A 16,155-nucleotide genomic window follows, 5' to 3' on the forward strand; every position below is an offset into this window, starting at 1 on the left:
ACTACTTGTGCTCAGAAAAAGAAACTAGGAAGTTTTCCATTTTTAGGCAGTTTCGCATTTAAGGCAGTAAGCAACAGTCACTTGTGATAAATCCTTGCAGGATGTCTATTTAAGATGTTTAAAAACACCACATACCGATTATACCGCAGAACAAATATAGTGTAGTAGGGCATATCCTTCATTAAAAAAATAATCCACAGTTTCTTTTTTTGTAGAATCGTGGGACCGTTTTTTTCGTTATAGCCATCCCGATATTAACCGATTGCCTCCTACGCATGAAGAGGCTTATTCACTTGATTTCATATTCACTTGATATCATATTCACTTGATTTCATATTTGTTTGCAACAAAACAAACATAGTCAGTCAAAGGAACGTCAATTCTATGGATGAAAATATAATAAGTATTTATTTGCAGAGGAACGGCCCACTTTTAGGAACGGGGGCAATGGGAATAGAATTGGCACAAAGTTAAGCGCATTTCGTAAACATTCATCTACTCCTCTCAACATCTTCTGTCAGATAAGACAACTGCATATATATACATTCTCTTTGCTACGAGCGCCGTTTCCCAGCTTGTATGAGAACAATTACGACAAGGCTTCTATTCCCCAAGTAAAACAAAGTACAAAATAATTACCAGTATAAGTCATGAAATGATCATTGGTTCGAACCATTCACTCCACATTGGCGTTCAACCTAACTCGTTCTAATTTATTTGTCTCTAACAAAAAACTTTGTTGAGAAATACTCACTTCATCATATAAAAACATTTGGCTTTTATAGCATTCTGCCAGTTACTAATCGGTGATTGGAGCTTGTACATTGCTTGTGTACATCGCCAGTTTAATACAGGATTATGCATCCATTTTTTTTTTACATACACATTCCACGCCAGTAATCTTTTGTCAAAGGTTTGATGTTTTTGTGAAAAATGCACCGGAACGGTATTGTAAACTTATTTTTTTCGGGTGATTGGTAGACTGTGACTTGAAAAGGAAGGGAGACATGACGGAAAAAGAGTAAAAGAGAGCTAAGAGAGCTAAGAGAGTCAGAAGAAAGAGAGAAAGCCGGAGAGAGAGAGAGAGAGAGAGAGATGGTAAATTTTGAGAGAAAAAAGCGAGAGAGAAAAAAGGGAAAGAATGAGGATGGGAAAGAAAGAGAGAGAGAGAGAGAGAGAGAGAGAGAGTGTGTGTAAAAGAGAGCTAAGAGAGACAGAAGAAAGAGAGAAAGCCGGAGAGAGAGAGAGAGAGATGGTAAATTTTGAGAAAAAAGCGAGAGAGAAAAGAAGGAAAGAATGAGGATGGGAAAGAAAGAGAGAGAGAGAGAGAGAGAGAGAGAGAGAGAGAGTGTGTGTGTGTGTGTAAAAGAGAGATATGAGAGACAGAAGAAAGAGAAGAAGTCGGAGAGTGAGAGAGAGAGGGAGAGATGGTAAATTTTGAGAAAAAAAGCGAGAGAGAAAAAAAGGAAAGAATGAGGATGGGAAAGAAAGAGAGAGAGAGAGTAAAAGAGAGATAAGAGAGACAGAAGAAAGAGAAGAAGTCGGAGAGTGAGAGAGAGAGAGAGATGGTAAATTTTGAGAAAAAGAGCGAGAGAGAGAGAGAGAGAGTAAAAGAGAGATAAGAGAGACAAAAGAAAGAGGGGAAATCGGAGAGAGAGAGAGAGAGAGAGAGATGGTAAATTTTGAGAAAAAGAGCGAGAGAGGAAGGAAGGAAGGACAGAACGATGAAGGGAAAGAAAAGATAGAGAAAGAGAGATATATACTGGCTAAACCATACAGTTCTAACGCGTCTCTACATGTATCGTACATGACTAGTGTGAACTTTAGTGGCGATAACTCTCTGACGAGTTATGAATATAATTTTCCATACAAAATCGAGACACTGAACCTATCCAGAAGTTTGTTACAAGGAAAGTATTTATAACACATACATGCACCTCCCAATAATTTTACCTCCAATCTTTGCATCCATTTTAACCTGTATCTACGTATACGCTGCACAGAAAACAATTTCACACGGTTTTCTCACAAAGCTGCGTTTTTATAATGCTTTCATGGCTATCTTGACAATCAATTTCGTTGCGAAGCGGTCAGCTGCAACGACTTATACAGAAATTGAATAAAAACTAATCTGGTAAACCACCATCTGATGAATAGTTCAGAACCAGAGTACATTTCTTTCAAAATCGACCAACCAAATCTTTGTACCCGTGCAGGTTATGCACAAATATTGTACCTGTGAATAGGCAAAGTTCAGAACATGGAATAATATCTTCGCCCTGTCACGCCCACTTATTCAATAATGATACATTCCAAAGTATTGTGATGACATAATGGGATAATGCAACGTTTTTGTATTCGGCGCTATTAATGAGAAAGACATATTTTACATAACATTTTTGCTTGTGAGAATTGAATTCTATTATCAACTTCAGATGTAAAAGAATCGTGGATATTAGTGCAAAATAGCTTGCCTTTTCTAAAACAAAATTGGTAATGCTCAACTTTTTCTAATTATAACCTCTCTCTCTCTCTCTCTCTCTTTCTCTCTCTCTTTCTCTCACTCTCCCTCTCTCTCTCTCTCTCTCTCTCTCTCTCTCTCTCTCTCTATATATATATATATATATATATATATCTCCCTCTCTCTCTCTCTCTCTTCCTCGCTTTGGTCTTTACTACAGGTGTTGGATATGGCATGGTGATCGCCTCCGCCTACGTGGGTATCTACTACAATGTTATCATCATGTACACTATCTACTACTTGTTCGCCTCCTTCACGAGCGATCTCCCTTGGACCCACTGTGACAGGTCGTGGAATACGATCTACTGTAGTAGCCTTTACGAGGCCTGTGTCGGAGAAAATACTACATTATCTGACATGGTTAGTTATGGTCAATTCTATGCGTTACGAAATGAAATTTCATAGGATTAATTTTCAAAAAGGGCATATTGATGAAAGTGTACCCATTTTGGTAGCTCCTAATTAAGAATTCATAATGAGTATGACTTTAAAATCTATTTCATAATGAAGAGTAACTTATTTCCTGTCCAATGATATCATATTCAATATTTTTCTCACAGGTGACCGAGCACCAGGGTCCTTGAAAAGTGTTGTCGAAATAGCTTTGTACCAAGTTTGGGCTGATTAACGAATGTGGGTCAGGCCATATGCATCCAAGGCATGTGCTTCTGTGGTCTAAAATCCTTTTAAAAGTTAATTTTCGCTTCGTGCTTCAATGCTTTATTGTTTAAAATGATGCAATGTATCTAGGGTTTCACAGAACCGTGTTTCAATCAGAAGGATAACTTTTAATTATTTCGAAAAGCCTCCGTTCTTCTTGACTCATGATATCTCTCCGCTCATTGTCCACTGCACCAGTTAACTCGTGTATTGAGCATAATTTAATTATCTCGAATAGCGAGTTTATCTCGTAAATGCAAGAAAGAACACATATGGGTATTTTTTAAAGTGACAGTAGACTTTCATTATAAAAACATAACATCCCAAATACACTTAATCCATTTTGTATCACTCAAAATGAAGGGTTACCCTAAACAAGGGATTCGAATAAAGTCAAGATTGTAATCATAACAGAGAGAGAAAGAAAAGGAAAAATTGCTTGCGATAAAAATTTCCTCGAGTTTGAGTGATATTAACACCTTTTCTTTTCGACTGCCTAATATTAAACGTGAACAATCATTTTTGGAATGAGATACCACAAATATAATGGCGTGTAACCCACATTCATTGCTCAAGCCCAAACTTGGTATACAAGAGGATTTTGTCAATACTTTTGAAAAGCATGCTGCTCAGTCATCCATGGCAGCACAATGATGGATACGATATTATTAGACAGGCTATTAGATACCATTTACCATGATATATAATTCAAGGTCACATAGGTTATAATATTTTAATTAGAAGCTACCAAAGCTGGGTACACTTTCTTTCAATACGCACTGTATAAACTGATAAGTTATGAGGTATTTTCTTGACAGTTGTAAAAGTTTAACAAGTCAAGTCAACCATTCATCAAATTTATGAAATATTTAGCTTTGCTCCAAATTGACCAAAAATTTACCTTTCCGTAACATACCTACAGCTGTCCCAGAGAATAATTACCTGTAAAATACTCACCCAACCCTCTCCCAGAGGGGTTAGTATTAACTTTAATTTCTAATTTTGCTGAAGAGTGATTGTCTGGGTCAATCTTGGGAAACTTGGAGTGACTGTGCAGTATATTTTTTTTGTTTCAGGAGGTCAAATTTGTGTTGGGGTATATAGAGTTAGGCTGGGTCGTCTTGGAGATACGGTATTTTAACATTTTTCTACCATGAAGTTCCATGGAAACATAAAATGATTAAAAACATGTAAATATATTTCTCTTCTCACCTTTACCTTCAGATCATCATCAGCAACGGCTCATGCGCCAATATCAGCGATCTGTCTTCTAGTGAGAAAACGGATTACGGTATCTCAGGATCTGGTCCCATGTATGATATCTCTGGATACACCGATCCTCTCTTGGCAGATCGAACCCGACCCAGTGAAGAGTATTGGGAGTAAGTAGCACAATCTGTGATGCCCGGCCGTTGCACAGGAGGCGTCATTCGCCTGACGTAAGATTGCGTCAATAGCTTGATGTAATACTGCGTCATTCGCCTGACGTAACACTGCGTCATTCGTCTGACGTAAGACTACGTCAAAGACTGACGCCGCTTTTCACCTCACTGCGTGGTCAGAGTGAAAGGACAATGAACAGTGCAACCAATGTTTTGAAACAACGGAATATGTACTAAGTACTGCTTTCACAGGCTTGTTAAATGTATGTAATGACGCAATCGGAATGACGTATCATGTATGCATCGGGCCGACAATCATTAGTTAATTGGTTGGAGGAGAGACAAATAATTGGGCATTAATCAAATATATAGTTGTAATCAAATGTAACATTCGGAGGTAGCGTCGACCTTTGCAAAGGGCTTCTCGTTTCAAATACCCCCTTCAAAATAATGGTTTGTTATCTCGATTAATCAGTAATCTTTTCTGTATTTCCAGGAACCCGTCTTACAAAGAGTTGATATCAATCGTAACTTATTTGCGACGCAATTAATCGCAACTATATGCATACGTGATAGGAGACTGCAAACTTGCAATTGATTGGAGGATTTGCGATTGATTTAGATCAATCATAACTCTTTGTAAGACAGGGCCATGTCCTAAATAACCAATTTGCATGTATGTATTGTACTTGGATCATGCATGATCCCAGACAGGCAAGTTACCTTACTTTGCAAGGGGGGGGGGGGGATCACCTTGTAACCACTCATTGGTCCAAACCTATGGTGGACTGCATGTGTCGGAACACTTACTGCTCAACTAGTGTAAAAGAAACACCAATCAACGTAATCAGGATTTAATTTACATCTGCTAGATAACCTGATCCAGGCACTCTTTCTACTACACTCTGCAATAAATTTTTAGTTTCCAAGATGAAAATTAAGAATTTAAGCTACGGTCACAAAGGTTCGTACGAACGATGTGTTCTGGTTCGTACGAATCTCCCAGTTTTTCCATGGTCTTCCGGAATTTCCATGGTCTGAAAATCGTTCGTACTGCGTTCGTAGCAGTTCGTAATGGCATTTGTGACCGAGGGTTTAGATAACTGTACCCCTACCCACGTTTATTGTTACCCTTACCCACGTTTATTGTTTGTTCATTGTACACAATAATAAGGATTTCTCTTCTTTTGATGTGACTTTTAGGGAGAATGTGCTTCGTCAATCTCAGTCCATGAATGACACTGGAACAGTGAGCTGGCAGCTTGCTCTCTGTCTCCTCCTCGCCTGGATCATCGTCTATTTCTGCCTCGTCAAGGGAATTAAGTCATCTGGAAAGGTATGATCAATGTTCGAACCACCTCCTCTGGAGAGTGAACATGTAGTAAAAATAGAGTGAACATTCACTCTTTCCTTCTTAGAGAGCACTCGAAAATCAATCGATATTCACTCCTAACAAGTGATCCCTGACGTCACTCCCAAGATAGTGAAAATAGAGTGAAAATTCCCTTTTTTTTTTAGAGAGAGAGAGATCCTAAAGAGTTGATCAGGCTTGGAGAAGAGACAATAGAGAAACGAAACGTCCAAGTTTACAGCGTAGGAAAAACGGACCGAAACGATGCTTGATGATAAGACGACGATGATGATGTATTCCATTAACGAATTATCAACAGAAGTTTATTCGCTCCTTTTTTTTCAGGTGGTGTACTTCACAGCTACCTTCCCTTACGTTGTCCTGGTCATCCTGTTGGTTCGTGGAGTTACTTTACCGGGGTCCTATGATGGTATTTTGTTCTTCATCGTTCCTGACTTTACTACACTCAGCAACCCTCAGGTATGCCCCATCCCCCTTTATCTTAAAAATAGTATCAATTAATCTTTGTTTCCTATGCTGATTATAACTCATAAGCATACGAATGGCATTACGGTAATATTTTAAAAGTTCATAGAAGACACAGATCACGGTCTACATTATTTTGTACTTAATTCGTCTTCCTGTCGGCAAGCCAGGTCGCGTGTTTAAGAAATGCATCTTGACTTCTACGAAATTAGAATATAAATCAAATCAGAAGCTTAGTGGTACAGCAGTGGTCTCTAACCCGGAAGGTTCCGGGTTCGAAACAAGTCATCCTGCTTGTGCCCTTATGTAAGGCATTAATACTCGTTCCCAAGTCTCTTGGGGAGTACCTAAAACCGTGGGTCCCCTGGTCGCTTACTTACAAACATACACATGCTTTCTCTGTAGTCGGGTAAAAAAAAAAATCAAAAAAAAAATCATCAAACCATATTAAATTCGTGACTCAGCTCACGTTGCTCACACAAAATGGCATTCGATCACACCCTCCTTTGCCAGAAGACGCTATATATATTGACACATGGGTTCACATTATACTTATTCAGTTGCAACACGCCCTGGGCGTAAGATCACGTTTAAGAAAGTAAAGCTTAGACGACGGACTTATATGTACTTCCTTTGTTAAACCCACATTTGAAAAGAAGCAAGTTCAAGTTCAAGTTTTATTTATCTTTCTTTCATAACACACATTACAAATATGACATAAATATAATAAGGCTTGTGGAATTAAAGTTCATCATGAGTAGCTTACGAGTATGTCCTAAATGAACAAACTCGTCAGATAAGAACACTGCATACATTAAACTGAAGTTTAGGTCTGCTTAGAAGAATACGAGCCATAATTGTGATCATTATCTAATAATGCTTTGTCTATTGGCATTTGTTCCTGTAGGTATGGCTTGATGCCGCTGTGCAGATCTTCTTCTCCCTCAGTGCCGCCTGGGGAGGTCTCATCACCCTCTCATCCTACAACAAGTTCCACAACAACTGCTACTTGTAAGTACCCCCTCAAAGGTACCCCAACATTTGTTCCGTCATATTATGACGCGTTTCGATGCGTTTCAGACCAAGGTTCAGACAAACCTTGGTCTGAAACGCGTCAAAACGCGTCATGTGACGCACATACACCTATGTTTGTCGACAAACCTCCTTTGTGAATTCGGGCCATAATGTCAGGTTTAGAGTTACCGTTTGGTCTTAGTTTAGGATAATAGTTAGGTTATTGCTTGATGGAGGGTTGAAGTAGAAGTAGAATCCGGCTAGTGTACAAAATTGTCTACGGAGTAATCGTCACCGGAACATGTATTCTACGAACCCCTCAAAACCTTTCTCCGTTCCCCTTAAAAATGATGTATTTCTCTTTGGACGATACATGAATTCACATCGAGCTTAATACTTTTTCCAACTTTAAAGATTTCACCCCAGAACCTCTGATGACAAAAAAAAAATTCACATAGAGAACATTATTGAAGCTGATGAGGCTTCCCTGGACCGTAATCAACATTATCATCATTAAAATCATCATCATTAAATGAAATGTGTTTGTATGTATCTATCTTTCAGTGATGCTGTGCTTGTAGCAACCCTGAACTGCTTGACTAGTGTCTTCGCTGGTTTTGTGATCTTCTCTATCGTGGGTTTTATGGCCCAAGCTCAGGGCAAAGAAGTCGCTGACGTCATCGACTCAGGTAATTAATAACCCCGGGGCATGTTTCACGAGACCGTCAGAAGTACACGTTCGCCAACAACCCATAAATGAGTGCATAAAACCGTATACATGTTTCAATGGGATGTCGGGTAACTTGTATTTATGACCGTTTTGTGAAACCATGCCCTGAGATCCTGAGATGAATTTCGGTAGGAAATATGGATTTGCATGTTCATTTAGTGGCTCTACTGAACTTTCATAAGTGATCTTTTAGTATCCCAGATTCTTGTTCAACATATTGTGAAGTGCTTTGCAACTTTAAGGAATAGGTGCCATTCAAATTGAAAGCTCGCTATATGGTCATCATAAAACCATTGTTTTTACTCGCCACATTAAAGCCCCTCTGTACTACTTATAGCTACTTGCGCCCTCTATATAGCAATTAATGCCTAATCGGTGACCATTGGTCCCCCATGGTCCTCTTTTTCTTATGTTAATTGAGAACTGATTTGATGAGATAAGTCAGATAACCACCTGTCAGTGACCAGTGCAGGGAGGTTTAATCCCTCATGGCCAAACTAGTGCAGAGGGGCTTTAAAAGATGGGAGGAAAATCCAAAATCTGATCATCACACCATAAATATTGAAATTAAAATTCTCAGATACAGTCAAATATAACTTTGAAATTGATTTGAGAACTTGGCCAATTCATTGCACCCTTCGCAGCTCTTTTTAAGGCGGGGCTCATCTTTATACACTTTAGCATTATTGAATCTGATTTTGATAATTGCTTCTCGGCACTTTTTAATGGTAGAGGAACTCGAGGAAGGAACAAAGACCCCGTTTTTCAAAATATTACTATGTCCATTATGCCTACCCATCTTGGACCTCAACTACCGCGTAAAAGTCACTCCATTGTGACAAGGGTAGCACAACTCTGCTCAAGAATTGACTATTTCGTGTATCCACTGACCTTAGAAACAGAGTACCCTGCCTCCAAAACTAAATGCTCTGTGAGGCATTTATCATAAACAAATCCCTCCAATATATGGGACTTAAAGGCCATCTGTACTAGTGTATAGGAGGGATTAGACCACCCTACAAGATCACTGGACACTCATCAACTCAGCTCTCAATTAACATAAGAAAAAGAGGATCATGGGGGACCAATGGTCACCGATTAGGCATTGTTTTCTATATAGAGGGAGGAAGTAGCTACAAGTAGTACAATGGGCCTTTAAGAGGAGCAGTTTTTTTTTAATTTTTTGCCTACATAAAGACATTCATGTATTGTTTTATAACAAATCGATAATACTACCATTAGTTTGGTTAGTTCCGAAACGATTAAGTATTCTGTAGGCCAGATTAATTTGTAGAAGCATTGAATCATTTTAAGTATAGAAATGCATGCGGATTAAAGGGGGATAGAGGGTCGCACAACCGGTCTGTGTCCTTATTTCAAATCCAATCTGGTCTACAAAAAATAGGCTCTTTTCCCAAGTTGTTATCGTTGGTTGTTGTATTTTTGGCGTTGAGTCAAATTTGACTATTTGCGCCTACTCTAGTTCTTGCGTCGACGTAGTCGAGTCGTAATGATTCCTAGCTTGGAAACTGTGTTCGCCTGTGCGTCACTAGTCCACTGCTGGGTATGTATTTTTAGTTGTGCTCTCATGCCCCTATTTTAAATTGTACATCCCCAAAACCATCTGAAAAATGTGGAAAAAGGGGGGTTATTGCACGCAGTACATCGTTACTACTTGCAAGATAGTAAGACTAAGAGTAGGTCCTGTACTGTAGAAGCTGTCAACTTATTTTGTCAAAATATCGGAGCTCACTTTGTCGAGGTTCCTAGGAATGGTATACACCTTATGGAATCCTAGGCCGGCCCGCCCCTGCATTTTAGATTTCCATATCTTAATGTGTTCTCCTTATTTGACTCTCCTCAGGATTTGGTCTTGCTTTCATCGCTTACCCCGAGGCCGTCTCCCTCATGCCCGTATCACCGCTCTGGGCCATCCTCTTCTTCTTCATGTTGCTCACCCTCGGTCTCGACTCCCAGTTCACCATCATGGAGACGGTGGTCACAGCCCTCGTCGACGAGTTCCCCGACACCCTCCGCAAGAAGAAGACCTTCGTCATGTTGGTCGGCTGCTGCATCATGTACCTTCTCGGTATCACGTGCATCACAGAGGTAACTAGACCTTAGAAAAAATCATTCGGTCTATATTCTATTAATGCAGATAAACCAGGCCCTGTATATTTTGTAAGAATGCTTTTAACAAAGGAATTTTTTTTACCCGGTCAACAAAAGCATAATTAGTAGAATACGGCCATCATTTTCAGAATAAATCAGTTCACAAATTTAAGTCTTATTAATTACATTTAATTCATTTTGGTTTTATTCTTGACATTATCCGATTGTGCCGTCGCAACGGCTTGAAATGGAAGGGCACTCAGATCTACAAGATTCCTTATCAAAATACAAGAGAGATGTATTACATAATGTACAGTTTCTCAGCACGACATGTGCATTGCCATTTTCTTGATATCGTAAGGTGTACTAAGCGAAGTCCTGTATCAAGTAAACTTATTCAAATTTATGGATTTTCCCACGTGTGTGTGTTGATCAAATATATTATATTTTGAAGTATAATAATATAACGCACATTGCTTTAACAAGTTGGTGCTCTCCTTGGGTGAACGTTTACAATTTACGTTTAGAATACAACAAACCTCTCAGAATAACTAGTTCTTTTCTTGGGGTTAGGTTTCCTTTGATGAAGAGAAAACTCTACCCGTCTTACTGAGTGATTATTGATGCATAATACTTATTCTCATTTACTCCCTTCACTTATCATTAGGCTGGACCATACTGGGTCAGTTTGATGGACTCTTATGGAGCTGGTTTCTCCCTCATTATGTTCGGCCTTTGCGAGACCATTGGCCTCTCCTGGTTCTATGGAACCAGGCGTTTCACCAATGACATCCGTACTATGATCGGCAACGGCACCGTCGACTTTTTCATGTTCTACTGGTGGCCTCTTATGTGGAGCGCTGTTACCCCTGGACTGTTGCTGGTAAGTTCATCATCATCTAGAGGTTTGATACCCGGAATTGGGATTTGAGGGTCGTGGGTTCGAACCGTGGACGGTATTAAGTCCTCGCGTGCAGGTCATAAATCTATTTTCGTCACTCCTTAGCCGGGATATAAAAAGGGCGGGAACTGGTACGATGACAAAAACCATTACCTTAATTGCCGCCTCCATGGTGCTTTCACGTTGACAACATTGTAGCGAGTGGAGTGCACATTTTTTGTGTGAATGAACATTATGACGGGTAAAATTAATAATAAAAACGGTACTTTTTGAGCGCTTTCCACCGAAGTCTCTTTTAGCGTTTACTGTTTTCTTTCTGAAAATTTACCATGTAAAGCTTTTTCCTTAGATTAATAATATTCTGTATACATATCTTTCTCTTAGTCAGTAAGACTTTTCTTGATCTAAATGTTTACCCCCCCCCCCCCCAAAAAAAAAAAAAAAAAAAAAAAAAATGGGTTTGTCCTCCGAAATGATTACTAAAAATACATTTGCTCGCTTTCTTTTCTCCATAAATTATGAGTGACATGTTTTTGTTTAGATTAACACCTGTCGCCTTATTTCAATGAAAATTCCCCTTTGTTTTTAGTATAATACCGTTTCCTGTTTTGTGTTCTCTTCCAGTTTGTGTTGATCTTCAACTGGATGAACTGGTCTGAGCCTGAGTACAATGGTCCTTACCCAACCTGGGGTCGTATCATCGGATGGTTAATGATCACATCCTCCATCATCTGGATCCCCTTCGTTATGATCTTTGAGTTCCTCCGTGCTGAAGGAAACCTTGCTGACGTAAGTAATACAGGGGCGTCGAAAGAAAACTTAATGTGGGGGGGGGGGCCTTGATTGTTTGTCTAGAAGGGCTTGAGGGGTCTTGGAAGTTCTTCAGAAGTCCACATGGTCTTCCAAAATTAATTTAACATGCTCTTTGGGTTCCTCCGTGCTGAAGGAAACCTGGCTGACGTAAGTATTGCAGGGGCGTCAAAAGAAAACTTCAATGGGGGGGGGGGAAGGGGCTTATTTGTCTGTCCTGGGGAGTGTTTCACAAAGCCTGAGATCGACTGTAAGTTGGACTTAACTATGGCAGGGCCATTCATACCACTGTTTGCTCTCACCATTGGCTGACAATGGTCCCTCAAGGGACATACAAATCACGGTCACACATCTACAGAATTCAGCTTTATTGATAGTTCATTATTGAAGGAACAAATATCTAAAGATCATAATTGAACGACCAATGGTGAGAGCAACCAGTGGCATGAATGGCCTGCCATATTTAAATCCAACCTAAAGTCGATCTTAGTCTTTGTGAAACACTCCCAGAAGGGCTTGAAGGTTCTTGCAAGTGTTGACAAGGTTTTCAGAAGTCCACAAGGTCTTCCTAAAATTAATTAAACGTTATCTATGAGTACTTCTGTGCTTTAGGAAACCTTGCTGGCTTAAATCTATAAATCAGTACTGTGTGGGCGTCACTGAAACATTTTTCAATTGAGGGGGCAAGACATGTATCTTAAAAACTGTTTCTGGTCTTTTAATTTGTTGGTAAGCAACAACAAAAGTCTTTATGATTTTCAGTTATATCTTCCTCCTTGTTAAAAGGGGCATCGGTGGCAGATTTTAACAGGGGGCTTATGTATTGGTCCACATTGTTTACAAGGACTTTCAAAAAAGTGAATTTATCATGATCTTTGAGTACTTCTGTGCTGAGGGAAACTTTGTTGACGAAAATCTCTTACTCAGTTTATGGGATTGGGCATCACTAAAATATTTAGGAATAACTTTAGACGATGATAATAATAATATCTTTAAAGCAAGACAGTATTTTGTATCCACATTGACCTTTCCAGAGTTATTGTATTTTCAATCATTCTGAAATAAGAATTCAAGTACATGTATAATGCGTTGTATGGTCAGATGAGCCAGACTATTTGTCTGACCTAGCAAAAAAACTATTAATGCATTCAATGTGCATTCATAATATATTGAAATACAATTTCTCTGTATTATCTCTGTATTATAGTATGGGTGATTTTGTCTTCCTTCCCATGGTACCTAGTTAAACCCTTTTATATATCTTTTATTTGACAGCGTTGGAGGGCCATGTCTAACCCACGTGAGACCTGGGGACCCGCTCTCAAGAAACACCGAATCGAGGCCGCTGCAGCCCATCAGAGTCACGGAACCAGTTTCGGAGGAATTCTCAATTTTGGCACGGGACCCGAACCCTCCGTGGCCTACACAGCTCCCGATAACAACGGCTACGACCACCCTTTGTAAGGTCCCAAAGCAACGTTACCTCGGCTGTTTAGGAGTACCCTCACATACAATAATATAAATCTTTGCCCTACCGTAGTTTCGCATTTTGTGGCTTAGAAGTTGATTTCATCAGTAAAGAGTTGTATCTGTGTTTACAATTAATTCAATGCCTCTAATGTCAAACAAGCGTACTTATTGCTGAAATGTATTAGTCTTTATTGAGGGCTGTATCCGAGGATGCTTGTGTGATATCATGGGGTTTAATACCACATTATGAAGTGTAAAGCAATAGGATCTTTGCTTTGAATATATATATATATATTTGAGGTAATTTCAAAACTTGGGTCTCTTTGCACAGTCCAAGCCCGATTAAAAAATGTATTCTATAATACACTAACACATATCCGATGCTTTCCTTTATCATGAAATCATTTTTTAAAGCATAATTTATGCGATGCATTTTTAATGAACTTTTTTAATTGTTGTACATTTAATTACATTTTGATCGTAGAATTAAGATGGCAATGTATATAAGCACATTTGCATACAAGATTCGATAAAACATAAGAGGATCGCTATTTTAGCACCAATTAATGTTTCTTAAGACTGACACTTTTATATACATTATTACCCTCTTTCCCTTCAACTCTTTCCAATAATTCTCTTGTCAGAGACTGCGTATTCTTTATCCTTAAATATAAACCATTTTCAACTCTGTTATCTGTAATGTAGTGACAGTGCCAATAAAGTGTGTATGAATTTATAGAAGTTGTAGAAGTTACTTATGTTTATTTTTTTTATTTTGTCCCAACAAAGTTTTTAATCCTTTTTTAGCAAGTAAGATTGAAGTAGGTACAGACAGCATGCTAAGTGCCAAGTCACCAAGATATTCTCACATCACTTATTCTTAATTTTGTGGGACGAGTAGTGGAATCTGTCAAATTTCAAATGTTTCTTCGATTTCTCGTAAGGGGAGGATTACTGCGTGCAGTACATCGTAACTGCTTACAAGATAGTAAGACTAATTAAGAGTAGGTCCTGTAGAGGCTGTCAACTTATTTTATCAAAATATCGGAGCTCACTTTGTCGAGATTTGCTACTTTACTTTTGTTTCTGTATATATTATAAATATCATAGACATGCTTTATCACATGTTCACGTTTGTCAGATGACTCTAAAGGTGTTTATTTGAGTTCTATATAAGTAATTTTCACTACATTCAAGACATTTTGATTTTAAAATACCTTTAAGCTGTCTCATTGTTTATTTTTGCTCATCTTGTTGATCTTGCAACCGCAGATGTTTTGTGGCATTGTCTTTTAGATAGCAAGTGAAAACCTATTAACATACACTGTACCCCTGAAAATGAATGATCTTGTATATTTTGATGTTTTGCAGTAATTAGTGATGTCTTCCAGGTGATGTATTCCATCGATTTATCTGTTTTTGTTCTTCTGCTAATGATTCCTGCAATTCACTGGATGGTTTATTGTATGTTATGATAAGCACAATGAATGAAGCGAGAAAAGACCAACAATTAACTGATCTTATATATTCATGTTTGCAAGAGTTCTTAAAAGATGCAATTAAAACAATATATATATATATTTTCAAAATTTGTCTTTCAAACAAAATGTATGCAGAGAATTATCAGATTTTTTAAAAACCAAATTATATGAACCGAAAGAATCAAACTATCTTTTATAAATGAATCTAAAAGAATAAAATAAGAGCAAAATTGTTAAGGTATGCAGGAATTGTATTGTGTATATATAGCTATGTGAATTTTATCTTTTTTACCGATTTGTTTACACTGTATAAAAATCTATTGCAATTTCTACTTACAAAAACATAAGCCTAATCCCCCAAACAAAAAATATACAGTCCTTTGAAAAAATCTCACTTATAAATCGCTTTATGTAATTTCACCAAAAAAACATACAAATCGGCAATTTCTTACTGTAACAATAGATGCAAGATTGTCATGTCAAAGATCAGTACTCGGGATGTTGTGTGTGTGAATATTTTGTGAGAAAAGCAAACAAATGTTTGGATGGGTCACTCGAAAATTTCAAAACTATTGTACGTTTTCACAGTAAATCTTCAAAATCTATCTATATATACCTAATTCTCACTAAGCAAGAAACAATGTCATCTAGAATAAGTTTAGTTAAATGTTTAAGTGTTGTATTTTTTTTATGATTGAAGGTGTGTAGAAGTGATTTTTAAATCTTAATGTAATGTCAATTTTTTTGTTTTTACTATTTTACAATAAATGAGGTTGATTGGGTATAAAATATGTATTTTGTTTATTTTATTGTCTTTGTCCCTCTAAAACATGGATGGCATCTCGAAGCTCTTTGTTTCCAGTTGAGAAGGCGCTGCATAAATTTCCTGTAGATCGTATCTGCACGTGTTGTGGCATGGTTGTCATTGGGTGTATCCTCAGCCTTTCCAAATTGCAATCATAGTGAAAATGTTATAGGAGTTTGCCGGGAGGTATTGAAAGAACGAAAGTGAATAGTTATCTACTGGAAGCAAACTAGATAATAATAATACTACTCGCATTTGTATAATAATGATATTCATTTCTTGTACAGCGCAAATCAAAATAAATCATCTTGTATCTCTCTCCCCATCGCTCTTTCTCTCTCTTCTCTCCCCTTCCCCTTCACTTTCTCTTCTCTCTCTCATTCCCTCCCCTTTTCCTTTCCCTCTATCTCTCTACCCCCTCCCCTTCTCTCC

General features: G+C 38.2%; 1 protein-coding gene across 1 annotated transcript in view; it reads left to right on the forward strand.

Moving 5' to 3' along the window:
- LOC594544 (sodium-dependent alanine transporter 1) overlaps positions 1–15,702 on the forward strand; it is a 28,755-nt gene extending 13,053 nt beyond the window's left edge. Inside the window, exons 4-13 of the mRNA XM_793980.5 lie at positions 2,682–2,881; positions 4,406–4,563; positions 5,767–5,899; positions 6,260–6,394; positions 7,308–7,411; positions 7,979–8,103; positions 10,009–10,253; positions 10,924–11,139; positions 11,782–11,946; positions 13,243–15,702. Of these exons, the coding sequence (XP_799073.3) occupies positions 2,682–2,881; positions 4,406–4,563; positions 5,767–5,899; positions 6,260–6,394; positions 7,308–7,411; positions 7,979–8,103; positions 10,009–10,253; positions 10,924–11,139; positions 11,782–11,946; positions 13,243–13,431 (1,670 nt within the window). The 3' untranslated portion in view covers positions 13,432–15,702. The remainder of the gene's footprint in view (positions 1–2,681; positions 2,882–4,405; positions 4,564–5,766; positions 5,900–6,259; positions 6,395–7,307; positions 7,412–7,978; positions 8,104–10,008; positions 10,254–10,923; positions 11,140–11,781; positions 11,947–13,242) is intronic.
- The last annotated feature ends 453 nt before the right edge of the window (positions 15,703–16,155 follow it).

This window comes from Strongylocentrotus purpuratus, unplaced genomic scaffold, assembly GCF_000002235.5.
Source record: "Strongylocentrotus purpuratus isolate Spur 01 unplaced genomic scaffold, Spur_5.0 spur5_scaffold_4, whole genome shotgun sequence".
Lineage (NCBI taxonomy): Eukaryota > Metazoa > Echinodermata > Echinoidea > Camarodonta > Strongylocentrotidae > Strongylocentrotus > Strongylocentrotus purpuratus.